This window comes from Mustelus asterias, unplaced genomic scaffold, assembly GCF_964213995.1.
Source record: "Mustelus asterias unplaced genomic scaffold, sMusAst1.hap1.1 HAP1_SCAFFOLD_79, whole genome shotgun sequence".
NCBI classification, from domain to species: Eukaryota; Metazoa; Chordata; class Chondrichthyes; order Carcharhiniformes; family Triakidae; genus Mustelus; species Mustelus asterias.
The window spans coordinates 729,199-756,683 of NW_027590137.1; the positions used below are offsets into that span (position 1 = coordinate 729,199).

General features: G+C 45.4%; 2 protein-coding genes and 2 pseudogenes across 6 annotated transcripts in view; 1 reads left to right on the top strand and 3 right to left on the bottom strand.

Annotated features, from left to right (window-relative positions):
* LOC144483844 (uncharacterized) overlaps positions 1-27,485 on the bottom strand; it is a 168,081-nt gene that overhangs the window by 56,368 nt on the left and 84,228 nt on the right. The gene's annotated exons all lie outside the window — the stretch shown is intronic.
* LOC144483846 (uncharacterized) lies at positions 10,900-26,834 on the bottom strand (annotated as a pseudogene).
* On the bottom strand, positions 13,471-13,579 carry LOC144483849 (5S ribosomal RNA; annotated as a pseudogene).
* The window catches only part of LOC144483839 (uncharacterized), a 259,901-nt gene continuing 246,412 nt past the window's right edge, over positions 13,997-27,485 (top strand). The window contains exons 1-2 of one of the 5 annotated variants that reach the window (XM_078202397.1): positions 13,997-14,149; positions 16,599-17,546. In XM_078202397.1, the coding sequence (XP_078058523.1) occupies positions 16,948-17,538 (591 nt within the window). In that variant the 5' untranslated portion in view covers positions 13,997-14,149; positions 16,599-16,947 and the 3' untranslated portion in view covers positions 17,539-17,546. Of the gene's footprint in view, positions 14,465-16,598; positions 21,681-27,485 lie in introns of those variants that run through there. The other 4 variants (XM_078202396.1, XM_078202399.1, XM_078202400.1 and 1 more) reach the window with 4 other exon arrangements.

Genomic DNA, 27,485 nt, shown 5'->3' on the forward strand with positions numbered 1-27,485 from the left:
AGATGCTGGAATATGAATTCAACACAAAATATCTTGAATAAAAATTTTTTTACTGATGACCGCGATTGTTAGAAAACCCCTAAAGTTCACTTTAGGGAAGGAAATCTGCCGTCCTTATCATAAAAACCCAAGTGTTATGCTGATGTCTGTCAAGAAAGGAAATCTGGCACCTGGTCTCGAGTGGAGACAGAGAGAAGTAGAAGGGGCCGGGGTGAAGGAGAGGGATTTTATACATCTAGAACTCAATGAGAACTTTGACAGAATCTCCCAAATCCTCAACCTCCACCACCTAGAAGGACCAAGGTAGCAGGTAGATGTGAACGCCATCACCTCCGAGTTTCTCCCCCCACAACTCGCACACAATCCTGACTTGTCTGAAATCCAGTACTAAAAGAACTGAAACTTCTTTCATACAAACACTGGGAAGACTGAACCCATTGTCTTCAGTCCCCACTACAAACTCCACTCCCTCACCAGCAACTCTATCTTCCTGGTAACTGTCTGAGGCTGAACCAAACTGTTCACAACCATGGTGAAATATTTCACCCCAAGATGAGCTTCCAACCACATATCCACATCATCATCAAAACCGCCTATTCCCATCTCAGTGACATCGCCCGACTCCACCCCAGTCTCACTTCATCTGGAACTCTCATCCATTCCAATGTGACGTGGAGCTCAAGGGAATGGAACTGACCAAATTGCTCCACAGAGAGTACAGTAAGTCTCACAACACTAGGTTAAAGTCCAACAGGTTTATTTGGAATCACGAGCTTTTGGAGCACTGCTCCTTCCTCAGGTCACTCACCTGATGGACTTTAACCTGGTGTTGTGAGACTTCTTACTATGCCCAACCCAGTCCAATGCCGGCATCTCCACATCATGGCTACCACGGAGAGTCAGCATGGATTTAAGTTGCCAAATGCATTTCCTTCTATGTTGTAATCTCTGCATCACTGGAAATTGATAAAGCAGCCACACTGCTGTATATTTCAAGTCAAAAAATATGGGATCATAAATAACATATCTCTCTCCCATACAAATTTACAGTTCATTTAAATGTTAGCCCTCTTCTGGGAAAACTGAATTGTGAACATTGGGTAAGAGGCTCCCCTATTCGCCAGATAAACTGAGGGAACTAAAAGATGTCAATGTCTTTGAGAGAGAAACAAAAATATACCTGGGCCGAGTCCTGTTCCTGAATCCGGTCTTCATCTGTAACCTTTCCAGAGTCTGCAGCCTCCCTGGATTCACTTCCTTTCCCTTCAGTTGCTGCAAGTCCCCAATTTCCCCCAGAATGAGAAAAGAAATGGAAAGGGGGAAACATTGATTTCCTCCCAGATGTTGCCCAGAAGAGGGAGTTTGGACAACTTCCGCATTGTGACGTCCATAAGAGAGCTCTGCCTAAATCAGCCAATAGGAATCATTCTGCTCCGCGATGACGTCTCCGGGTTCCAGTGCTCAGGCCCGGGCGCGCGGACCCGGGAGCCCCGCCCCCACCCATTGTTCCCCCTCCACCTCTTCCAGCCACGGTTTCCAATCAACCGGCTGACGGCTCCGGCCAGAGCGAGAAGCCGCGTCATGATCGCCCCCTCCCTCGGCCCGGGACTGCGCATGTCCAAGGGAGAGGGGAAGATGCGCATGTGCGGGGGGAGCCAACCATTTGACCTGTATGCTGAGGTGTTGGCCAATGGAAAGTTGGAGGACCAGAAGTTCTCTGGTCCTCCAGCCACTCAGAGCTCCCCCATTGTCTGAATGCGGAAGTGGACAATGAGCTTGTTCGGCTGTTCATTCCTGCCCAGCAAAGCTGCTGCTGCTCTCACTCTGAATGAAGATTGAGCTTCAGACAGACTCAAACTTCCTCCTGTCTTCAACATCTGTGAGTAAAACACTTTCTTTTCTCTCCCTTTCCAGTTCTTTTCTCATTCTGGGGGAAATTGGGGACTTGCAGCAACTGAAGGGAAACGGAGTGAATCCAGGGAGGCTGCAGACTCTGGAAAGGTTGGCCCAGGTTTCTCTTTCTCTTAAAGACATTGACATCCTTTGCTCCCTCAGCTTGACTCATTGATTTGTCTGGCTAAAAGGTCCCTTTCCTAATGTTCACAATTAAAGGGCTGGTTTCCCCAGGTGATGGCTGGCATTTAAAAGGACAATAAATTAATATAGGACAGAGATATGCCTTGTGTTGTTATATTGTAGATTTGGTATAATATTTATGGTTCTGTAACAAAGTACGTTTATTATTAATTCTCGTTTTATAATGTAGCACTGAAGCTATGTTATATATTTTCACTCATTGAGTCATTACGGCGCAGAAGGAGTCCATTCAGTAACTCGAATCCATGCCGACTCTCTGTAGAACAATCCAGTCAGTCCCATTCCCTTTCTATATTCCCTTTCCCCTGCAACTTTATTTCCTTCATGTGCCCATCTAATTTCTGAAATATATTAAAGGGGACAGTAAACTAATATCGGACAGAGACGTGTCTGATGTTTTTTTTATTCATCCTTGGGACACGGGCATTGCCGGCTGGGCCAGCATTTATTGCCCATCCCTAATTGCCCTTGAACTGAATGGCTCGCTCGGCCATTTCAGAAGCTGTTTGAGAGTCAACCACATTGCTGTGGCTCTGGAGTCACATGTAGGCCAGACTGGGTAAGGATGGCAGATTTCCTTCCCTAAAGCACATTAATGAACCAGATGGGTTTTTTGGTCAATCGACAATGGTTTCATGGTCATCAGTAGATTCTTAATTCTAGATTTTGTATTTAAATTCAAATTCCACCATCTGCTGTGGCAGGATTCAAACCCGGGTCCCCAGAACATCAGCTATGTTTCTGGATTAATAGTCTGGTGATTAATACCACAAGGCTATCAGCTCCCCTGTTGTTATATGGTACAGATTAGATATATTATTTATAGCTCTGTAATAAAATACACTTATTATATCTGGCTGTGTAATTTTGGACTGCAGCTATATTATATATTTCCAACAATCTCTTCCCTCAGAGAATTGTTAGTGTCTAGATTTCTCTTCCATAGGGACCAGTGGAGGGATTGAATATATTCAAGGATGAGTTAGACAGTTTTTGAATGACAAGGGAGTCAATAATTATTGGGAGCAGGCTGAAAAATGGAGAGAAAGCTCAGATGAGGAAGGATTTCTTCACTCAAGGACGTGGTGATGTTTTGGATTCTCTACCCCAGAGGACTACAGAGCCTCAGTCATCAAGAATTTTCAAGAGAGGGATTGATAGGTTTCTGGATATTGAAGATATCGATGGATATGGGGGACAGTGTGGGGAAAATAATGCAGAGGTTGATCAACCAATAATCTGAATGAATGGTTGAGCAGACTCGATGGGCCGAATGCTGACTGCAGCTCCTATTTGTTCTGATTTCTGTGCTGGACAGGAAGCAGTGAGCATGGATCTGTCAATCAGTCTCAATCAGCACCTTCAGGAGAATTGGGAGGGTGAATATTAGATACAGCAGAGTGAGAATGGAGGGAGAGTGTGTGGGATGGAGATTTACAGCTTTTGGGGAATGGGAGAGGAAAGAACGTTCATTAGAATCATAGAATTCCTACATCTTATCAACCGTCCCTGAGCTTTCACAATGAATCCCACTTCTGAGGACACCCTTATCTCTGACTTGTCTGTACTGCTGGCAGTCTCACAAAGCAGCTGCCTGTGTGCTGATACGGGAGGCCCTGCTGGGCAAGTTTAATGCTCCATGACTGTGTCTTTAATGAATGCTCCATAGAAACTAGAAATGTCAATTTGAATTTTGATCGTATTCTGAATTGTGATGTTTTTTTTCTAAATTGACTCACAGGATATTAGACAAGGAGAAATCAGACAGAAATCTCCAACATCACATCTAGATCTGACAGAGTGACTCGATTTCTTGGGACCTGAATATCATTGGCCTTTGAACCTGGCAGGAGAATTGTTCGTCTGGCCTCTTGGCTTCAAAAGATTGTAAACATCGCTGTTACTAGAAATGCACTGAGATACACACACCCGAGTGAGAGTGTTCCAGTGCACTGAGTGTGGAAAGAGCTTTAACCAGTTACACAGCCTGAAAATACATCGCAGCATTCACAGCGGGAGAGACTGTACCCGTGTTCTGTGTGAGATTTAACTGATTGTTTAACCTGGAGAGTCACAAGGACACCCGCATCAGGGGGAAACCGTGGAAATGTGGGGACTGTGGGAAGAGATACAGAATCCCATCTGAGCTGGAAATTCATCAACGCAGTCACACTGGGGAGAGACCATTCATCTGCTCTGTCTGTGGGAAGGGATTCAGTCAGTTATCCTACCTGCTGAAGCACAAAGTCACTCACACCCAGGAGAGACCCTTTAAATGCTCTGACTGTGGGAGTGGTTTCAAAAGCTCTCAGGGACTGGTGTCCCACCAGCGAATTCACACTGAGGACAGACCGTTCACCTGCTCTCATTGCACAAAGAGGTTTAGAACATCATTCAACCTGCGGAGACACCAGCGAGTTCACACTGGGGAGAGACCGTTCACCTGCTCGGTGTGTGGGAAGGGATTCACTCATTCATCCCACCTCAGCAGACACAATCTCACTCACACCAATGAGAGACCCTTTAAATGCTCTGACTGTGGGAGTGGTTTCAAAAGCTCTGGAGAACTGGTGTCCCACCAGCGCATTCACACTGAGGACAGACCGTTCAGCTGCTCTCACTGCTCAAAGAGGTTTAGAACATCATACAACCTGCAGACACACCAGCGAGTTCACACTGGGGAGAGACCGTTCACCTGCTCTCAGTGTGGGAAGGGATTCACTCAATTATCTAGTCTGCTGAAACACAATCTCACTCACACCCAGGAGAGACCCTTTAAATGTGGGCGTGGCTTCAAAAGTTCTCGGGAACTCATGTCCCACCAGTGAGTTCACACCAGGCAGAGGCTGGTCACCTGCTCTGACTGGGAAAGGATTCACTCAGTCAGCAAACTTGGTGAAACACCAGTGAGTTCACAAGTGATTACAGTTCTGGGAGTATTCTTTGAATCTTTCTTGCCCCATCTCCAGTGTCTCTGTTTCCTTTTTCTCAATGGAGATCACAAATAGAACGTAGAACAGCACAGCACAGGAACAGACCCTTCAGCCCACCATGTTGTGTCGAACATGATGCCAAATTAAACTCTTCCTTTCTGCCTGCCCTTGGTCCATATTCCTCTATTCCTTGCATATTCATGTGCTTATTTAAAACCCCCTTAAATGCTCCTATTGTATCTGCCTCCACCACCACTCCGAGCAGCGTGTTCCAGACACCTACCACTCTCTATGTAAAAACACTTGCCCGGATTAAAATCCATCTGCCATTTCTCCGCTCATATCTGCAGCTGAACTACATCCCACTGTATCCTTTGACAATCTTCTACACTATCTACAACTCCAACTAGCTTTGTGTTGTCTGCAAGCTTGCTAACCCACCCATCCACATTTTAATCCAAGTCATTTATATGTATCCCAAAGAGCAGAGGTCCCAGTACTTCATGCAACCTGCAGATACACCAGCGAGTTCACACTGGGGAGAGGCCGTTCACCTGCTCTGTGTGTGGGAAGAGATTCACTCAATTATCCAGCCTGCTGAAACACAAAGTCACTCACACCAATGAGAGACCCTTTAAATGCTCTGACTGTGGGAGCGGATTCAAAAGCTCTCAGGGACTGGTGTCCCACCAGCGCATTCACACTGAGGAGAGACCGTTCAGCTGCTCTCACTGCTCAAAGAGGTTTAAAACGTCATCCAACCTGCAGGAACACCAGCGAGTTCACACTGGGGAGAGACCGTTCACCTGCTCTGTGTGTGGGAAGGGATTCACTCAGTCATCCAGCATGCTGAGACACAAAGCCACTCACTCCAAGGAGAGCCCCTTTAAATGCTCTGCCTGAGAGGCCGGCTTCAGAAGCTCTCAGGAACTGATGATCCCCGAGCACATTCACACCGGGGAGAGGCCGTTCAGCTGCTCTCACTGTTCAAGGAGGTTTAGAATATCACCAACACTGCTGAAACACCAGTGAGTTCACACCGGGGAGAAACCATTCACCTGCTTGGTGTGTGCGAAAGGATTTACTCAGTTATCCAGCCTGCCGAGACACAACATCATCACACCCAGGAGAGACCCTTTAAATGTGGGCGTGGCTTCAAAAGCTCTCGGGAACTAATGTCCCACCAGTGAGTTCACACCAGGCAGAGGCTGGTCACCTGCTCTGACTGGGAAGGGATTCACTCAGTCAGCAAACTTGGTGAAACACCATTGAGTTCACAAGTGATGACAGTTCTGGGATTATTCTTGTGAATCTTTCTTGCTCCTTCTCCAGTGCCTCTGTTTCCTTTTTCTAAATGGAGATCACAAATAGAACGTAGAACAGTACAGCACAGGAACAGACCCTTCAGCCCACCATGTTGTGTCGAACATGATGTCAAATTAAACTATTCCTTTCTGCCTGCCCTTGGTCCATATTCCTCTATTCCTTGCATATTCATGTGCTTATTTAAAACCCCCTTAAATGCCCCTATCGTATCTGCCTCCACCACCATCCCTGGCAGCGCATTCCAGACACCTACCACTCTCGCTGTAAAAAACCTTACCTCTCACATCTCCTTTGAACTTTCCCCGTTTCACCTTCAGTGCATGCTCCCTGGTATTAGACATAACAACTCTGGGGGAAAAGATTCTGTGTCTCATTTTATAGACTGCTATCAGGTTTCCCCTCACCCTCCACCGCTATCGAGAAAACAACCCTCGTTTGTCAGTCGCTCACACCCTCCAATCCAGGCAGCATCCTGGGAAACCTCTTCTGCACCCTCATCAAAGCCTCTGCATCCTTTCTGTAATGTGGTGACCAGAATTGAACGCAATATTCTAAGTGCAGCCCAAACAAAGTTTTATAAAGCTGCAACATGACATGCTGACTCTTGTACTCAATAAAGGCAAGCATGCCATATGCCTTTTTTACCGACTAAATATTTGTGTGGCTAATTTCAGGAAGCTGTGGACTTGAACCCCAAGATCCCTCTGTACATTAACTGTATACTTATCCTTAATATTTGATCTCCCAAGTGCAGCACCTCACACTTGCCCGGATTAAAATCCATCTGCCATTTCTCCGCTCATATCTACAGCTGATCTACATCCCACTGTATCCTTTGACAACCTTCTACACTATCGACAACTCCATCTAGCTTTGTGTCGTCTGCAAGCTTACTAACCCACCCATCCACTTTTTCATCCAAGTCATTGATATATATCACAAATAGCGCAGGTCCCAGTACGGATCCCTGCAGGACACCACAAGTCACAGACCTCCAGTCAGAAAAACACCCTCCACCACTATTCTCTGACTTCTCTGGGCAAGTCAATTCTGAATCCAAGCGGCCAAGTCACCGTGAATCCCATGCATCTTAATCTTCTGGCTGAGCCGACCATGAGGGACCTTGTCGAAAGCCTTACTAAATTCCATGTACACAACATCCACTGCTCTACTCTCATCGATCACCTTCGTCATCTGCTCGATAAAATCGATCAAGTCAGTAAGATGTTGACGGTGCTCCCACTGCAGTCCTGTGATGAAAATATAGACTGGTTGGTGAAATGTAGATAACAGGTAGAATTGATATCTAATGAGGACTTTATACTTTAGAATTGAATACAGGGCTCATTGTTACTAACGGGGAAAGAAGGGTTAAAACCCTTACCCAGAACCCTTTTCACACACACGTGGACATCTCTGAATCTGACACACACCAAATGGAACGTTACACAAGGGGCTGGAATTCACTGGAATTTCTCAACAACCTTTCAATAGAAATGTCCTGGTACCGACTGTGACAAAGGACACAACAGATAGCAAGAACCAGGAGGAACCTTTAACACAGAGAATGTTAATAACCTTGTTCAGGACACCGGTGCCAGGCACAGGAGGATCCCAGGAAAAACGGAACATTTAATTTCTGTCTGTTTCACAATTCTAAATGACTGATTCTTTAACAAAGGAATGTTTAAAAACAGCATTGTGATATTCCAAGGTCAGTGTGTCTGGGAAAGGGGCACACTGATGTGTTTTTATTTTAAACAGGAGGATCCATTGAAAAGCAGCTCTGGACGATACGAGCACCTCCTGACCTTTCAATTCATTTCAAATCACCCATCACTTTCCGTGGAATATTCTTTATTCTTTCCTGGGATGTGGACACTGCTGGCAAAGCCCCAGCACACGTTGCTCAGCTCCTAATTGCCCCTGAACGGAGTGAGTTGCTCAGCCATTTCAGAGGGGCAGTTAAGAGTCACCCACATCGCTGTGTGGGTCTGGATTCACATGTAGGCCAGACCGGGTAAGGATGGCAGATTTCCCTCCCTAATAGGGGGTATTAAGAGGGTGAACCGGATGGGTTTTTACAACAATCCATGACAGTTTCATGGTCACCGTTACCAAGACTAACTTTATATAATTCCAGATTGATTCACTGAATTCAAATCCCGCCAGCTGCCTGTCCCCAGATCCTTTGCTGGCTCTGTGCATTACTCGGCCAGTGACATTCCCACCACCTCCCCCGAATGGAATATTCCACAGATCCTTAGTTAAACGGGAAGGAGAAAAGAGAAAGGCTTTGACCTTTCACAGAAATCAGGCAGTCTGCAGTTAGCCTGGAAGCTGTCAGCTGTGGTTCCAGGAGCTGTGAACCAGCTGTGGGAGCAGGAGCTGTGAACCAGCTGTGGGAGCAGGAGCTGTGAACCAGCTGTGGGAGCAGGAGCTGTGAACCAGCTGTGGGACTGGAAGCCTCGAGGGCCATGAGGAACCAGTGCTGTTCCTCATGTTTAAATCCCTCAGCAAGAAGACAGTGAAGCTCAGGCTTTGATTGAGGAGTCCACAGTTTTGAGATCATAGAAGAAAGTTGAAGAGTTGTTTAGTGGGAAGCTAATGGAAGGACCTCATAAAAGCTTGGAGAATAGCTGGAACACTGAGGAGGATTAAAGTGAATTCTGGTGAGCTTTGACGTACCGTCCATATGTTCACAGGAACAGAAGTGAATGAACCTTCAAGATATTAAGTATCAGGGAAATTTTGGGAAAAAGTTAAAAAGTAGAACTGTGTTTATAACGTAAATCTTTTTAACCTACAGTGTTCCGTTTGTAGTGTTGGTTTTTAATTTTCTTTTGTTTTATATATCCAATAAAGTATGTTTTTGTTTAAAGATTCTTGTGGCGTAATTCTTTCAGTTAATCACTGGCTATTTGAATTTTTCTTTAAACATTAACGGCCCCAACCAGGATTATAACGATATTCACAGAAAATATTTCAAAACAAATCAAAGATGAAAATATATAATTTCCCTTATTTTGTATGGCTTCGCCAGCTCCGCTTTCAGACCATTTATTTCGATTCAAAACACTGGTCTTAGACCCACATTTCTCCCCTTCAAACAGAATGTGAAATTCTATCCTATTGTAAGATCTGGGTTTGGCTCCAATCTCAATTGTAACAGTCAAGTCAGTTACCCATTGGAATAAGATGTGAAAGGAATCTGCAGCTCCTGACTAGTTACAGACCATTCCAGGTACAAGAATGTTGTCACAGAATTTATTAATTGTACAACATCACAATATTTAAACACAGTGGGTCAGTCCACTCACTCTGGAACACCAGCTCTCAGCTTCTGGTTGACTGTGGCTGTCGGCTGTTCTGTTGAGCAAAGTCTATCTTCTTACTTCATGTTGTGTTGTGTTGCGCACCAAGCTCTGGGAAATTGTCGCTCATTAACCCTCGCTCACAACTATCTCTGTGCGGTATTCGCTCATTCAGCTTTGTCGCTCGTCTGCTGTGGCTCTGATTGGCCCAAGCAGCACATGATCAATCCCTGATTGATAAAATGGTGCATGATCAATGTTTGATTGGTCCCTGAAGGATATTGGTCATCTTGCTGATGTCACTTCCCATTAACTCATAGAAATCATCAAATCCCTACAGTGCAGAAGGAGGCCATTCGGCCCACCGAGTCTGCATCAACCACCCCAGACCCTATCCCCATAACCCCATGTATTTACCTTCCTAACCCCCCAACACGAAGGGCAATTTAGCACAGTCAATCAACCTAACCCACACATCTTCGGAGTGTGGGAGGAAATTGGAGCACCCGGAGGAAACCCACGCAGATACGGGGAGAATGTACAAACTCCACACACACAGTCACCTGAGGTTGGAATTGAACCCGGGCTCCTGGTGTTGTGAGGCAGCAGTGCTAACCACTGTGTCACCGTGCCGTCCTGGTCACCTTCCTGATATCACTTCCCATTAACTCCTAACTGAGTTAATCCAGGATCTCAGTCACTTGCAGCAACATCCTTTTCCTTACTGCTTTTCTCTGCTGCTGTAGTAAGTTTAAAGCTTTTCCACTGAGATAACAAGGCAGCACAAGGTCATTTGTGTGTCTGTTTCCTTGTAATTAAAGGACGTGTGGTGTCACTTCCTGATGATTGATGTTCCTCAGGCTTATCGACCTCACTGCTACATCTGAGGTGTGATGTTTCATTTCTTAGTGACTGCTAACGCCTGAAGCAAGTTACTGAAAGACAAATAACTAAAAGTACAAGAGCTACACAAACTTAAACTAATACAGCAATTACTACAGAACATAGAAAATCTACGCAGAAAGGTGACAGGTGTGCTAAAGCTCAGGAAGCAACATACACATTACAAAATACCATTTTTATTTTCATAAGAAATAAAAGCCACAGAAAATACATCACAACACCATAACAGAAACTGATAATCAAACCCACACTAATCTGTGTGTGTTGAAGGAAAGTGACTATTTCTCTTTAAGTTAAAAAGGGAATACAATTACGACATAGCATTTCTCCAGCACTGACATTCACAATTAAACTACAAGAAGCTTCACATGTATCCTCTAATCCTGCCATCAAATGTGGATCATTTCAGTGGAAATGTGCTCTCCCAGGCTCAAAGAGCATCAGCCCACTGGAAGCAAAGTTGTGGGACCGGCCAGTCCACGAGAAAGAAACCCTCCAAACCTCCCACTTCACCTTCAGTCAGAATGAACATGGTTCAGTCCTGGATGTGATTAACAGCGGCAATAACAGCAGAATCCAACCCCTGTCATCATTTGTGAACTCGCTGGTGTCTCTGCAAGTTGCAGAACAATGTGAATCCCTTCCCACACATGGAGCAGGTGAACGGCCTCTCCCCGGTGTGAACTCGCTGGTGTTTCATCACGGTTGCTGAATGTTTGAATCCCCTTCCACACACAGAGCAGTTGAATGGCTTCTTCTCAGTGTGAACTCGCTGGTGTGTCAGCAGGTTTGATGAATCACTGAATCCTCTCTCACACTCAGAGCAGGTGAATGGCTTTTCCCCTGTGTGGACCCGCTGGTGTGTCAGCAAGTGGGATGACTGAATGAATCCCTTTCCACAGTCAGAGCAATTGAACGGTCTCTCTCCGGTGTGAACTCGCTGGTGTGTCAGTCGTGTGGATGAATTACTGAATACTTTTCCACAAACAGGGCAGGTGAATGGCTTCTCCCCAGTGTGAACTCGCTGGTGTGCCAGCAAATGGGATGATTGAATGAATCCCTTCCCACAGTCAGAGCAGGTGAATGGTCTCTCCCCACTGTGAATTCGCTGGTGTCTCCGCAGTGTGGGTAAATCACTGAATCCCTTCCCACACTCAGAACAGGTGAACGGCCTCTCCCCGGTGTGAACTCGCTGGTGTGTAAGCAGAAGAGAGAATTGACTAAATCCCTTCCCACACTGAGAGCAGGTGAATGGTCTCTCCCCGGTGTGACTGCGTCGATGAGTTTCCAGCTTTGATGGGTAATTGAATCCCTTCCCACAGTCCCCACATTTCCACCGTTTCTCCATGGTGCAGGTGCCCTTGTGACTCTGCTGGTTTCACGATCTGCTGAAGACTCGTCCACACACACAACACAATTAATTTCTCTCCCTGATGTGAATGATGCAATGTTTTTTCAGACTGTATTAAAGCTCTTTCCACAGTCCGTGCACTGGAACACGCTCACTCAGGTGTGTGTGTGTTTCAGTGCTTTCCAGGCACATTGATATTGAAGATCTCCTGAAAAAGACAGAACAGACAAAAATTTATCCTTCTAAATTGAAAGACTGATGATATTCAGGTTCCGATAAATAGAGTGAATTTGTGAGATCTTAGTGTGACATTTGGTTTGACATTTCTGCCTGCAAATCTTCACCTTCTGATATCCTGTAAAAGGAGTTTACAAAATTCATCACTGTCAGTACAGGATAGAAATTCAGAACAGACAATTCTAGTTTCTATGGAACATTCTTTCCTCTCTCATTCCTGTGAATCTCCATCCCACACACTCTCCCTCCATTCTCACTCTGCTGTATCTAATATTCACCCACCCAATTCTCCTGAAGGTGCTGATTGAGGCTGATTGACAGATCCATGTTCACTGCTTCCAGAACTAAGAGACTTTTACCAAGAGTCAGGATGGACGTGTGTGGCTGAAGGGACCCCTTTGCTGTAATGACTCTATAACTGGATGTATAGAACATAGGTACAGTACAATATTAAAAGAGTATAAATAAGAATAAATTACTTCATTGCAGAACCATAAATAATTTATCTAATCTGTGACAAAAATAATCACGAGATATATCTCTGTCCTATATTAATTCACTGTCCCCTTAAATGTCAGCCAACTCCTGGGGAAAGCAGCCCTTTAATTCTGAACATTAGGAAAGAGAACATCCTCTTAACCAGACAAACCAATGTGTCAAGCTGATGGAGCAAAGAATGTCAATGTCTTTAAGAGAGAGAGAGAGCTGGGCCAACCTTTCCTGAGTCTGCACCCTCTCTGGATTCACTTCATAGAATCCTATAGTGTAGAAGGAGGCCATTCGGCCCATCGAGTCTGCACCAACCACAATCCCACCCAGGCCCTGTCCCCATACCCCTCTGAATTTACCCTAACTTGTCCCCCTGGCACTAAGGGTCAATTTAACACGGCCAATCCACCTGACCCATGTGGTAAACCACTGTTATCTGTGGTGGTTAACCACTGTTAGTTAGTATTTATTATTACCTGTATATGTGGCACATCCCTGTTGGTTCCACCCAAGACTCCACCCCCTGGTCCAGGTATAAAGGCAGTGGCTCCTCCCCCTAGCCTTTAGTACAGACCAGATCTCCGACAGGGATGGCTCCAAGTTCTTGCTAATAAAAGCCTATTTGTCTTGCTTACAACTATCTTAACTTGATTGATAGTGCATCAACCCACACATCTTTTGGACTGTGGGAGGAAACCCACGCAGACATGGGGAGAACATGCAAACTCCACACAGACAGTGACCCAAACCAGGAATCGAACCTGAGTCCCTGACGTTGTGAGGCAGCAGTGCTAACCACTGTGCCACCATGCCACCTTAAAGTCTACTACACCTGGTATTCCCAGGTGGTCTCCCATTCAAGTACTAACCAGGCCTGAGTCTGCTTAGCTTCCGGGATCAGGCGTTTTCAGACTAGTATGGTTGGAGGTATTGGCTGATTCTTTTTACTTCCTTGAGTCTGTCTGAAGCTCAATCTTCATTCAGAGAGAGAGCAGCAGCTTTGCTGGGCAGGAATGAGCAGCTGAACAAGCTCATTGTCCACTTCCGCATTCAGACAATGGGGAAGCTCTGATTGGCTGGAGGACGCGAGTACGTCCGGTCCTCCAGAGTTTCCATTGGTTAATCCCCGCTGACAGACAATGAGTGGCGGAGCCCCACGTGGGGGTGGGCGGGACTTTGTCCTCCAGCCGCGCTGAGCTGTTGTCCAATGGAAAAGGCTGGAAGAGCCGAACAGACAATGGTCAGTGCGCCGGCTTTGACCCGGGCCCCGCCCCACACCCGCACATGCGCATTCACCCCAGAATCCGCACATGCGCACCTTTGATTCACGGCCCCTTACTAGCTCTGGCCAATAGGAAGTGTTGGAGGACCGGAAGGACTCTGGTCCTCCAGCCATTGAGAGCGCGGGCCTTGTGTGAGTGAAGATGGAGTTTCAGACAGAGTCAAAGTTTCTCCTGTCGGCCACATCTGTGAGTTTGTCCTAAAAGAGGCCAACATCTGTGAGTTTCTTTTCTCATTCTGGGGGAAATTGGGGACTTGCAGCAACTGAAGGGAAAGGAAGTGAATCCAGGGAGGCTGCAGACTCTGGAAAGGTTGGCCCAGGTCTCTCTCTCTCTCTCTCTCTTAAAGACATTGATAAAGACACGGAACAATCTCATTAGTGACAGACATCATGGTTTTGTAAGAGGGAGGTCGTGCCTTACAAATTTGGTGGAGTTTTTTGAGGAAGTGACAAAAACGGTTGACGAAGGAAAGGCCGCGGATGTCGTCGATATGGATTTCAGTAAGGCATTTGACAAAATCCCACATGGCAGGTTGGTTAAGAAGGTTAAGGCTCATGGGATGCAAGGAGAAGTGGCTAGATGGGTGGAGAACTGGCTTGGCCATAGGAGACAGAGGGTAGTGGTCGAAGGGTCTTTTTCTGGCTGGAGGTCTGTGACCAGTGGTGTTCCGCAGGGCTCTGTACTGGGACCTCTGCTATTTGTGATATATATAAATGATTTGGAAGGAGGTGTAACTGGTGTTATCAGCAAGTTTGCGGATGACACGAAGGTGGCTGGACTTGCGGATAGCGATGAGCATTGTCGGGCAATACAGCAGGATATAGATAGGCTGGAAAATTGGGCAGAGAGGTGGCAGATGGAATTTAATCTGGATAAATGCGAAGTGATGCATTTTGGAAGAAATAATGTCGGGAGGAGTTATACAATAAATGGCAGAGCCATCCAGAGTATAGAAACACGGACCTAGGTGAGCAAGTCCACAAATCCTTGAAGGTGGCAACACAGTTGGAGAAGGTGGTGAAGAAGGCATATGGTATTCTTGCCTTTATAGGATGGGGTATAGAGTATAAAAGCTGGAGTCTGATGATGCAGCTGTATAGAACGCTGGTTAGGCCACATTTGGAGTACTGTGTCCAGTTCTGGTCGCCGCACTACCAGAAGGACATGGAGGCGTTAGAGAGAGTGCAGAGAAGGTTTACTAGGATGTTGCCTGGTATGGAGGGTCTTAGCGATGAGGAGAGATTGGGTAAACTGGGGTTGTTCTCCCTGGAAAGACGGAGAATGAGTGGAGATCTAATAGAGGTGTACAAGGTTATGAAGGGGATAGATAGGGTGAACGGTGGGAAGCTTTTTCCCAGATCAGAAGTGACGATCACGAGGGGTCACGGGCTCAAGGTGAGAGGGGCAAAGTATAACTCAGATATTAGAGGGATGTTTTTTACACAGAGGGTGGTGGGAGCCTGGAATGCGCTGCCAAGTAGGGTGGTGGAGGCAGACACGCTGACATCGTTTAAGACTTACCTGGATAGTCACATGAGCAGCCTGGGAATGGAGGGATACAAACGATTGATCTAGTTGGACCAATGAGCGGCACAGGCTTGGAGGGTCGAAGGGCCTGTTTCCTGTGCTGTACTGTTCTTTGTTCTTTGATATAGAAACATAGAAGATAGGAGCAGGAGGAGGCCATTTGGCCCCTCGAGCCTGCTCCGCCATTCATTACGATCATGGCTGATCATCCAACTAATCCTGCTTTTTCCCATAACCTGTGATCCCATTCGCCCCAAGTGCTTTATCCAGCCACCTCTTCAATACATTCAATGTTTTGGCATCAACTACTTCCTGTGGTAATAAATTCGACAGCTTCACCACTCTTTGGGTGAAGAAATGTCTCCTCACCTCCGTCCTAAATGGTCTGCCCTGAATCCTCAGACTGTGCCCCCCGGTTCTGGACTCCATCGGGAACATCCTCCCTGCATCTATCCTGTCTCGACCTGTTAGAATTTTATAAGTCTCTTTGAGACTCCCCCCTCATTCATCTGAACTCCAACGAAAACAATCCTAACCTCGTCAGTCTCTCCTCCTACATCAGTCCCGCGATTCCCTGAATCAGCCTGGTGAACATTCTTTGCCCCCTCAGCTTAACACATTTATTTGTCTGTCTAAAAGGATGGTCTCTTTCCTAATGTTCATAATTAAAGGGCAGCTTTCCCCAGGAGATGGCTGACATTTAAGGGGACAGTACATTAATATAGGACAGAGATATGTCTAGTGTTATTATATGGTACCCAGATTAGACATATTATTTATGTTTCTGTAATAAAATACATTTATTATTTCTTGCATTGTAATATGCTGCAGCGATGTTATACATTTCCAATCATAAAGTCATTACAGCACAGAAGGAATCCATTCGGTAACTCGAGTCCATGCTGACTCTCTGTATAACATTCCAGTCCCATTCCCACTCTATATCCCATTTCCTGAAAGTTTATTTCGTTCAAGTGCCCATCCACTTTCATTTGTAAATAGAATCCATAGATATGGATGGAGATTTACAACTTTTTGGGACTGAAATAGGAAAGAATGTTCCATAGAAACTAGAATTGTCTGCACTGAATTTATATCCTATACTGACACTGATGACTTTTGTAAACTCATTTTACAGGATATTGAAAGAGGAATCACAGGCCGAAATCTCAAATGTCACGTCTAGACGTGACAGAGTCATATTCCTTGGGACCTCAATATCATCGGACTTTGAATCCAGAAGGAGAAATGATTGTCCAGTCTGTCGATTTGAAAAGATTTGAAATGTCAGTGTGAGTGAAAAAGCATCGACACACTGCCACACTTGAGTGAGAGTGTTCCAATGCACTGACTAAAGAGCTTTAACCAGTTACACAATCTGAATAAATATCACACCATTCACAGCGGGGAGAGACTGTACCCGTGTTCTGTGTGTGGACGAAGTTTCAACTAATTGTCCACTCGAGAGTGGTAAGGACACCTGCACCATGGAGAAACCATGGAAATGTGCGGACTGTGGCAAGAGATACAGAGCCCCATCTCAGCTGGAAATTCATCGGCGCAGCCACACTGGGCAGAGGCCATTCATCTGCTCTCAGTGTGGGAAGGGATTCACTGAGTCATCCAGCCTGCAGAGACACCAGCGAGTTCACACTGGGGAGAGGCCATTCACGTGTTCTCAATGTGGGGAGGGATTCACTCGATCTTCCGACCTGCCGGTCCATGAGCGCATTCACACTGGGGAGAGGCCGTTCACCTGCTCTCAGTGTGGGAAGAGATTCACTCAGTCTTCCAACCTGCGGATACACCAACGAGTTCACACCGGGGAGAGACCGTTCACCTGCTCTCAGTGTGGGAAGAGATTCACTCAGTCTTCCAACCTGCGGATACACCAGCGAGTTCACACTGGGGAGAGGCCGTTCACCTGCTCTCAGTGTGGGAAGGGATTCTGTGATTCATCCAACCTGCAGATACACCAGCGAGTTCACACTGGGGAGAGGCCGTTCACCTGCTCTCAGTGTGAGAAGAGATTCAGTCTTTCATCCCACCTGCTGAGACACCAACAAGTTCACGAGTGATTCCAGGGGTTGGATTCTGCTGTTATTGTTTCTGCTCTCAATTACATCCAGGACTGCATTTTGTTCATTCTCACAGTTGGTCAATGGGGAGGGTCGGAGGGTTTCTTTCTGCTGGACTGGCTGGTCTCATGACTTTGCCTCCAGTGGGCTGATGCTCTTTGAGTCTGTTGCGAATACATGGTTTCAAATTTCTCAAGGATCACAGAGTGACAGGGTGTTAGGAAGTTAAGAGTCACTATTTCTGTTTGAAACCCCCCAAACGCCCATCCAATTTCCTTTGTAATTGTTCATTGTCTCCACTTCCTCCACCCTCGTACGCAGCGAGTTCCAGGTCATTACCATTCGCTGCATCAAAATATTCTTCCTCCCATCCCTCCCTGCATCTCTGACCCAAAACCATAAATCTGTGTCCCCCTCGTCCTTGTCCCATCAGCTAATGGGAACAGCTTTTCTTTGTCCACCTTTTCTAAAACTGCCAGAATCTTGTCCACCTCTATCAAATCTCCCCTCAACCTCCTTTTCTCCAAGGGGAACAACCCCAGCCTGACATTGACAATAAAGAACAAACTACCAGAATATGTTAATACCTGAAATCAAATGGGATTGTTGAATTTTTGTTTTAAAGATATTGTGAATATATTGTCCTGGACAATAAAGGAATTGGAATAACTCACCTTGGGTGTGGTTGAATGGAATATATCAATCTGATATCCACCTACAGTCCAGTGAAAGTCTGGAATGTGTAGCTGGAAATCCCTCCCTCACAGCACTGTGGATGTACCTACACCTCAAGCATAATAGCAGTGAAAGAAGGCAGTGTTGGGGTTGACCATGGCCGAGGCAGCTACATACAGCCACATATTCTGTTATAATTGAAGGACAGCAGATTGAATGTGAGGCATTATGGGACTGGACTATCTTGACCACATTCCTGTGACTGCTCAGTTTCTGCAATCACGGACCATTAAAGCTGCTTAGCAGGGTCCCAACAGAGGACCTGGTGAAAATATTTACTCAGAATGAGTTCGAATTAAACTAGGGCGGCACGGTGGCACAGTGGTTAGCACTGCTGCCTCACAGGTCCAGGGATCCGGGCTCGATTCCCAGCTTGGGTCACTGTCTGTGTGGAGTTTGCACATTCTCCCCGTGTCTGTGTAGGTTTCCTCCGGGTGCTCCGGTTTCCTCCCACAGTCCAAAGATGTGTGGGTTAGGTGGATTGGCCATGCTAAATTGCCCCTTCATGTCAGGGGGACTAGCCAGGGTAAATGCGTGGGGTTATGGGGATAGGGTCGGTGGGATTGTGGTTGTTGCAGACTTGATGGGCTGAATGGCCTCCTTCTGCACTGTAGAGATTCTGTGAGATTATTGCAGGACCGGCTGGTGTTCAGCGGCTGAGATACCAGGATTCTAAAAATGGGGTCTGACTAATCAAAACTTGATTCTAATGATTATAATCTGACCCATTTTCAGCCATGTTTAAATTATTTTATCATAAAGGACTGTGAGGGACTTGTGACCTGATTGTTGGTGAAGTGACGGTATACTCCAAGTAGTACTGGACTGAAAAGTAAAAATCTGAGTAGATTCTAATGATTATAATCTTACCCAAGCATAGCCAGTGAAAAATCAGAGCTCGAGTGGGGACCGGACAGGTCTCTTACCTGCCATTTGGGAACTAAGAACAAGAAACTTATCGATTAAAATGATTAGAGAATAGAGCCAATCTTTCGAGTCTGGATGACACTTCATAAGAGCTCTTATAAAGGGTCATCCAGACTCGAATCATTGGCTCTATTCTCTCTCCACAGATGCTGTCAGACCCGCTGAGATTTTCCAGCATTTTCTGTTTTTGTTTCAGATTCCAGCATCCGCAGTATTTTACTTTTATGATAAAATGATTAGTTCTGATTGGAATCCCCAGGACCCTCCCGTAAAACAGAGGGAGTGGTGGCAGAAGGAGAAAAAGGATAAGGATGATAAAGTCTGGGTTCTGATTCTCCGAGCCCATGTAAAATAAACAAAATGAGTGAACCAGTTTATAAAGAACAGAAGTTACCCATCCCTAACAAAAACTGATCAAATAAAAATAATTAGGTTGAGGAATATAACAAAAAATTTAAGAGATGAAGTTTAAAATGATTTGTTTTGTTTTAAACTTGTGTAAAGTGATGTAATTGTGTGCCAAGTTTTTGCTGCTCACTCCCCATCCCTTTAGGTTCTGTAGAAAAGTTAACCCTTTCAGCAGACAGTTCATTTGTTTTTAAATCGCCAAAAAACTTGTGTCTATTTTAGTTTATAATTGAAGATTTATGGGGGGCTAAGATGGGCTTTTGACATTTTTTAAGTATAAAAAAGTGGTCTTGAGAAGGCAATTTGGTAGAGAGAGGTGGAGGGAGAGATGTTTACAGAGAGGTGTTGAGAGCTGTTGGTTTTACAAGTTATCCACGTTTTTGGAGCGGTCACTTCATGTCCTGGTCTGAGAGGGATGGAGAGAAGTCTGTTCAATTGTTAAAGTTAAACTTTCTCTATTAACTGTTAATCGACACTCTGTTTTTTATCTTTCTGACTTGATACATTTTTAATGATTAATAAACTTTCTGAATTCACCATTTAAAGTGTTCTTTCTTGCCACATGGTCAAGACACTGGAACCTGGTGTGATTTACGATGAGGGAGGTTTTTGTAAACAAGAGAACCCCCATAAATCTTAGTTCAAATAAATCAAAGTTCTTACAAATGGAATGCAATCTTTTATTACGAGAGAAATTGACCGCAGAAGTAAAGATATTATGCTTCAGTTATACAGGGCGTTGCTGAGACTGCATCTTGAATACGTGCAGTTTTGTCTCCTATTTAAGAAATGATACAAATGCATTGAAAGTGGTTCAGAGGAGGTTTAATAGATTGCTTCCCAATTCTTGACCCTCACAGGATATATTTTGTCCGATTTTTCTTGTCTTCATCTCTGACAAAGAGTAATCCTGACTCAAAATGTTGCCTCTATTCTCTCTACAGATGCTGTCAGACTTGCTGAGATTGTCCAGCATTTTCTGTTTTTGTTTCAGATTCCAAAAACAGCAGAATTTTGCCTTTATACTGATTCTTGTTCGATAAGGGCATCAAAAGTATCAGGTATAGCACGAGAACGCAACACAAAAAGATCAGCCATGATCTAAATAAACGGTGGAGCAGACTCAAAGGGCCAAATGGCCAATTTCTGCTCCGATGTCGAATGTTGGTCACAAATTCCTGAGAATTGTGAAACAAGGCTGGAAGATTCGCCTTGCTTGTGTGAGTGGGAAAATGTCCAGGAGAACCATCACTGTGAAGGACAGTTCTGGGATTAAAGGTTGTCAGACTGGAAAAGGAAAACAATGGAAATAAACCCTTGAGGAGTGAAAAATCACTTTGGGCTGGTTTTTGGAGAAAGAGTGTCAACATTCCAAGGCAGAGTAAAATATATCCATTGAGTGGATATTTAATGGTGTTCAGAGTAAAAGGGCAAAGTTTAATTTTACAGTTTAAGGACTATGTTCCCTTCAAAAAAGTGTTTAATCATTGTTGCCTCCAGTTTGTTGGAGTAAACATCAGAAAACTTGAAGTTTTGTCATGTGAATCTTTAATTTGTTTACTGGGTTCAGAATTCATTTTTAAAAATTGTTGATCATCAGAGATCCTAACAGTTCATTTAAAGCCACACGTTTTGACTTCCCATTTGAGCCTGTGGCACCTTTCTGTCTCTCTATTGCTCGTGTCAATGACAGCCAGGCGACGGAGCTGAGGGCTGAATTTAGCTGAGAATAATGGGGCCTGCGTCCCAGTTGGGAAACTGCCCTGGGCGTCGCACTAATGGAGAGACAGGAAAGTGTTGGAGGACTGAGTGGGAAATGGGCCTCCAACCAATTGTTATATCAGTCACTCAGAACTAAAGAGAAACCTGTCTCTTTAAATACATATACAGGGAAGAGGCTGCACTGAAATCTGCCCTTCAAACCTGCACAAAAGCAGGAGGCTGAGATTGACAGGCTGCAGGAGGAGTCCATTCAGCCCATCATGTTCTGCTATCTCTTTGAAAGGACTCTGATTCATCCAACTGCTCTGTTCTTTCCTGCTCTGTGCTTTTGCTACCAAATAAACCTGTTGGACTTTAACCTGGTGTTGTTAAACTTCTTACTCTGTTCTTTCCCCACAGCCCTGCAAATTCTTCCCTTTCAAGTCTTTACCCTTTGGAAAGATTCGCTTGAATCTGCTTTCAGGCAGATCAGAACAACTCGCTGTGTCAAACAATAAAATAAAATCTCATCTCCCCCTCTGGCTCCTTTGGCAATTACCTTAGAGGGATTCACTTTCTGTTAAAGAGCCTGCCAACCCCTCTCACCCACTTTCCCTAAAGTGCATCAATTTCATCAGGAAAAATCCAGAACAGTCAAATATTTTTACTGATAAAAGTTTATCAATGAAACAGAACATGGTTAAAACAAAGAGAAAATGACTTGAGGATCAAAGACAACCAGAGTAAAAGGATGTTCACAATGTTCTGGACACAAATGGTTTCTCTTTATCTGTTCCCTGACCTCTTTGTGGTAAAGGCAGAATTCTCTGGATAGTAAATTTAAAAAGAAGTTTATTGAATGAAAAAGGTTCACTGAACAACTGAACACAGTGGCATAGTGGTTACTGCTGCCTTACAGCGTCCTGGCTTGGGTCCCTGTCTGTGTGGAGTCTGCACATTCTCCCCATGTCTGCATGGGTTTCCTCCGTGTCCTCCGGTTTCCTCCCACAGCCCAATGATGTGCAGGTTAGGTGGATTGGCTATGCTAAATTCTCATTCAGTGTACCTGAACAGGCGCCAGAGTGTGGCAACTCGGGGAATTTCACAGTAACTTCATTGCAGCGTGAATGTAAGCTTCTTTGTGACTGATAAATAAACTTTAAGACATTGACTTTCACAGCTTCATGCGGGTGATCAGTCTGTAGAAGAGTAACCCTCTCTGGCTCCTTCTTTGACAGGAATTCTTGTGGAATTCAGCTTTGGGAGTCTGGCTCCTTCTTTGACAGGAATTTCCTTGGAACTCAGCCTTTGGAGTTTTCAGAATTTGGTTCACAAGGAAGACCTTCAGAACCTCTACTTTTATCCCCAAAGTGACCGTTACCACACGTCAGAGTTGGGCCTGTTGTAACATGACAATTGGTCAATTTGGTCTCCAGATTAATTGAATTGGATCCTCAATTACTGACACCACTTTCTCTCATTATCTTAGACAGGAATACAAGAGAACTGGTTCATGCTCTCCCTTTATCTGATTCTATACAATCCCCTTATTCGCACATTTCAAATGTTGAGGCTAATCAGAGCTTGAAGATCTGTCTCGCCAGTACACTACGCCAGCTGCGGCACAGTGGCACAGTGGTTAGCATTGCTGCCTCACAGCGCCAGGGATCTGGTTTTGATTCTCAGCTTGGGTCACTGTCCATGTGGTGTCTGCATGTTCTTCCCGTGTCTGCGTGGTGTTCCTCCAGCTGCTCCTGTTTCCTCCCACAGTCTGAAAGATGTGCTGGTTAGGGTGCATTGGCTGTGCTAAATTCTCCCTCAGTGTAACCCGAACAGGCGCCGGAGTGTGGTGACGAGGGGATTTTCACAGTCACTTCATTGCAGTGTTAATGTGAGCCTACTTGTGACACAAATAAATAAACTTTAAAAATTTATCTTCATTTCACATTTGTTACATACACAGCAATTAAGCTTTTACATTTTAACAGCAAATAAAAACTCAGTCTTTTACTATAACGACTGATTCATTAATTGTAACTCAATTAAGTGTCACTGCTTATTCAATCACCATGATGCCCCCTCCGTGGCCAATTCCTGAACACCCCCCCCCGTGCACATCCATCCCCCTTGGCAGAGATTCACCCCCCCCCCAACCGATCACCCTCCCCCATGCAAAGCTCCCCCCTTGGCGTCCACCCTTCTTGCATAAGCCCCCAGTCATTATAAATACCCCTCCACTAAGCCCCACCCCCACCCATCCCCTTGGCACTGCCCATGGTACACTTATGGTGCTCAACTGGGCACTGCCAGGTTGCCAGGAGGGTACTGAATGTGGCGTTGCTCAATGGGCACTGCCCCTGACCACCATGGTGGCTTCAATGGCCTCCGATCCCACACACACAGCCCCCCCACACAACACACCCAGTGTGGCCCAAGCACCTGGTCCCTGCTGGTGAAGACCAGTAGTGATTCTCGGCGATGTGACGTCTTGCCAGCGAGGGGGGGAAGCAGCCATGCTGAACCCACCAATCACATTGTAATGTAGGCAACTCTATGCAAATAGCCTTCACTCCCTTTCTGGGAATGAAGCCGGCAAAACACAGGCCGGAAAGATAGCAATCCTTTAGTCTCGCACGCTATCTTCCTGGCTCACCGGTCTAATCGAGCGGCGAGTCGAGCCGGTAAGATCGCCCCCTGTATCTTTCTTTCACACTCAGACTGAACAATCAGCCTTATTCTTGAGGCAGATTTCACAGAATATAATGTCCTCTCGCTGATCAAAATGAAAGAAGAAACTCTTAGTTTAAACAATTCCTGCTCGCTGCACAGATTCCACAAGCATTGAGGTGAATACAGTGTGGTAACAACAAAATGACAATACAGTTCAGTAACAACAAAACAAACTTTTTTAAACGTCATCTTTTTTTGTTATACTCCTCAACCTAATTATTTTAATTTGATCAGTTTTTGTTAGGGATGGGTAACTTCTGTTCTTTATAAACTGGTTCACTCATTTTGTTAATTCTACATGGGCTCGGAGAATCAGAACCCAGACTTTATCATCCTTATCCTTTTTCTCCCTTTACCACCACTCCCTCTGTTTTGCGGGAGGGTCGTGGGGATTCCAATCAGAACTAATCATTTTATCATAAAAGTGAAATATTGCGGATGCTGGAATCTGAAACAAAAACAGAAAATGATGGAAAGTCTCAACAGGTCTGACAGCATCTGTGGAGAGAGAATAGAGCGGCTGGAAGATCTCAGCAGGTCTGGCAGCATCTTTGGAGAGAGAATAGAGCCAATGTTTTGAGTCTGGATGAGCTTCTTACAAAGTGTCATCCAGAATCGAAACGTTGGCTCTATTCTCTAATCATTTTATCTGTAAGCTTCTTGTTCTTAGTTTCCAAATGACAGGTAAGAGACCTGTCTGGTCCCCACTCAAGCTTTGATTTTTCACTGGCCATGCTTGGGTAGGATTATAACTGTTAGAATCTACTCTCAGAGATCTGGTTTTGAGTCCAGTGCTACTTGGAGTATACCGTCACTTCACCAAATATCGGGTCACAAGTCCCTCACAGTTCTTCTCACAAATTGACGATAGGTTAAGCAATGGTTCAGAACGCTTTTTAACTTCTTAACCAACTACCTAGTACTGTTTGTTGATTGGTCAGACCCCCTTTTTACAGATTCAGGAATCTCAGCTGCTGAACACCAGCCGGTCCTGGAATAAGTTTAATTCTAACTCATTCTGAGTAAATATTCTCACCAGGTCCTCTGTTGGGGCCCTGCTAAGCAGCTTTACTGGTCCGTGATTGCAGAAACTGAGCAGTCACAGGAATGTGGTCAAGATAGTCCAGTCCCATAATGCCTTACATTCAATCTGCAGTCCTTCAATTATAACAGAATATGTGGCTGTATGTAGCTGCCTCGGCCATGGTCAACCCCAACACTGCCTTCTTGAACTGCTACAATGCCTGAGGTGTAAGTACACCCACAGTGCTGTTAGGGAGGGAGACTGTCAGTGGATACCAGATTGATATATTCCATTCAACCACACCCAAGGTGAGTTATTCCAATTCCTTTATTGTCCAGGACAATATATTCACAATATCTTTAAAACAGAAATTAAACATTCCCATTTGATTTCAGGTATTAACATATTCTGTTGGTTTGTTCTTTATTGTCAATGTCAGGCTGGGGTTGTTCCCCTTGGAGCAAAGGAGGTTGAGGTGAGATTTGATAGAGGTGGACAAAATTCTGACAGGTTTAGATAAGGTGGACAAAGAAAAGCTGTTCCCATTAGCTGATGGGACAAGGATGAGGGGGGTCACAGATTTATGGTTTTGGGTCAGAGAGGAAGGGGGGATGTGAGGAAGAATATTTTGATGCAGCGAATGGTAATGACCTGGAACTCGCTGCCTACGAGGGTGGAGGAAGTGGAGACAATAAACAATTACAAAGGAAATTGGATGGGCATTTGGGGCGTTTCAAACAGAAATGCTGACTAAATATCTCTGAACTTCCTCACACCCTGTCACTCTGTGATCCGTGTGAAATCTGAAACCAAGTATTCGCAACAAGACGCACAGAGCATCAGCCCACTGTAGGCAAAGCCATGAGACCGGCCAGTCCAGCAGAAAGAAACCCTCTGACCCTCCCCATTGACCAACTGTGAGAATGAATAAAATGCAGTCCTGGATGTAATTGAGAGCAGAAACAATAACAGCAGAATCCAACCCCTGGAATCACTCGTGAACTTGTTGGTGTCTCAGCAGGTGGGATGAAACTCTGAATCCCTTCCCACACTGAGAGCAGGTGAACGGCCTCTCCCCAGTGTGAACTCGCTGGTGTGTCCGCAGGCTGGATAATTGACTGAACCCCTTCTCACACTGAGAGCAGGTGAACGGTCTCTCCCCAGTGTGAACTCGCTGGTGTGTCTGCAGGGTGGATAACCGAGTGAATCCCTCCCCACACTGAGAGCAGGTGAACGGTCTCTCCCCAGTGTGAACACGCAGGTGCATCTGCAGGCTGGATAATCGACTGAAACCCTTCCCACACTGAGAGCAGGTGAACGGTCTCTCCCCAGTGTGAACTCGCTGGTGTGTCCGCAGGTTGGATAACTGAGTGAATCACTTCCCACACTGAGAGCAGGTGAACGGCCTCTCCCCAGTGTGGCTGCGCCGATGAGCTTCCAGCTCTGATGGGACTCTGTATCTCTTTCCACAATCCGCACATTTCCATGGTTTCTCCATGGTGCAGGTGTCCTTTCCTCTCTCATGGGTGGCCAATCAGTTGAAGCCTTGTCCACGCACAGAACACGAGTACCGTCTCTCCCTGCTGTGAATGGTGTGATATTTATTCAGGCTGTGTAACTGGTTAAAGCTCTTTAGTCAGTGCACTGGAACACTCTCACTCGAGTGTGGCAGTGTGTTGGTGCTTTTCCAGTCACACTGATGTTTGAAATCTTTTCAAATCGACAGACCGGACAACCATTTCTCCTTCTAGATTCAAAGTCCGATGATATTCAGCTCCCAAGGGATATGACTCTGTCAGATCTGACGTGACGTTTGAGATTTCGGGCTGTGATTCCTCTTTCAATATCCTGTAAAATGAGGTTACAAAAGTCATCAGTGTCAGTACAGGATAGAAATTCAGGGCAGGATTCTATATAAAAATGAAACTGGATGGGCACTTGAAGGAAATAAACTTTCAGGAGAATGGGGATATAGGGTGGGAATGGGACTGGAATGCAACCACATCCAAATTCCTCGTGCGCATTAAGGCCCCAAGTTCGTCTGTTTTACCTGCTACGCTCCTTGCATTGAAGTATAAGCACTCCAGACCCCCAGGCTCAGTGAGGTCGTCCTCCCCCAGAGTGCTCCTCTTCTTTGCCAGCCTTGTCCCAGCCCCAAGCTCGTCCCCAGCCACCACACTTATAGACCTAATAGTTTGATCCCCACCCCCCTGCCATACTAGTTTAAACCCCCCCGAACTGCATTAGCAAAGCTCCCAGCCAGGATATTTGTGCCCTTCCAACTTAGTTGTGACACCTCCCTCTTGTACAGGTGCCATCCTCTCCTGAAAACCTCCCATGTCTGGAGACAATACACATCTTTTTAGCCTGTCTTGATGCTCTCTCCACTCCCATTGTTTTGTTTCTTAAAGACTGGATTAGT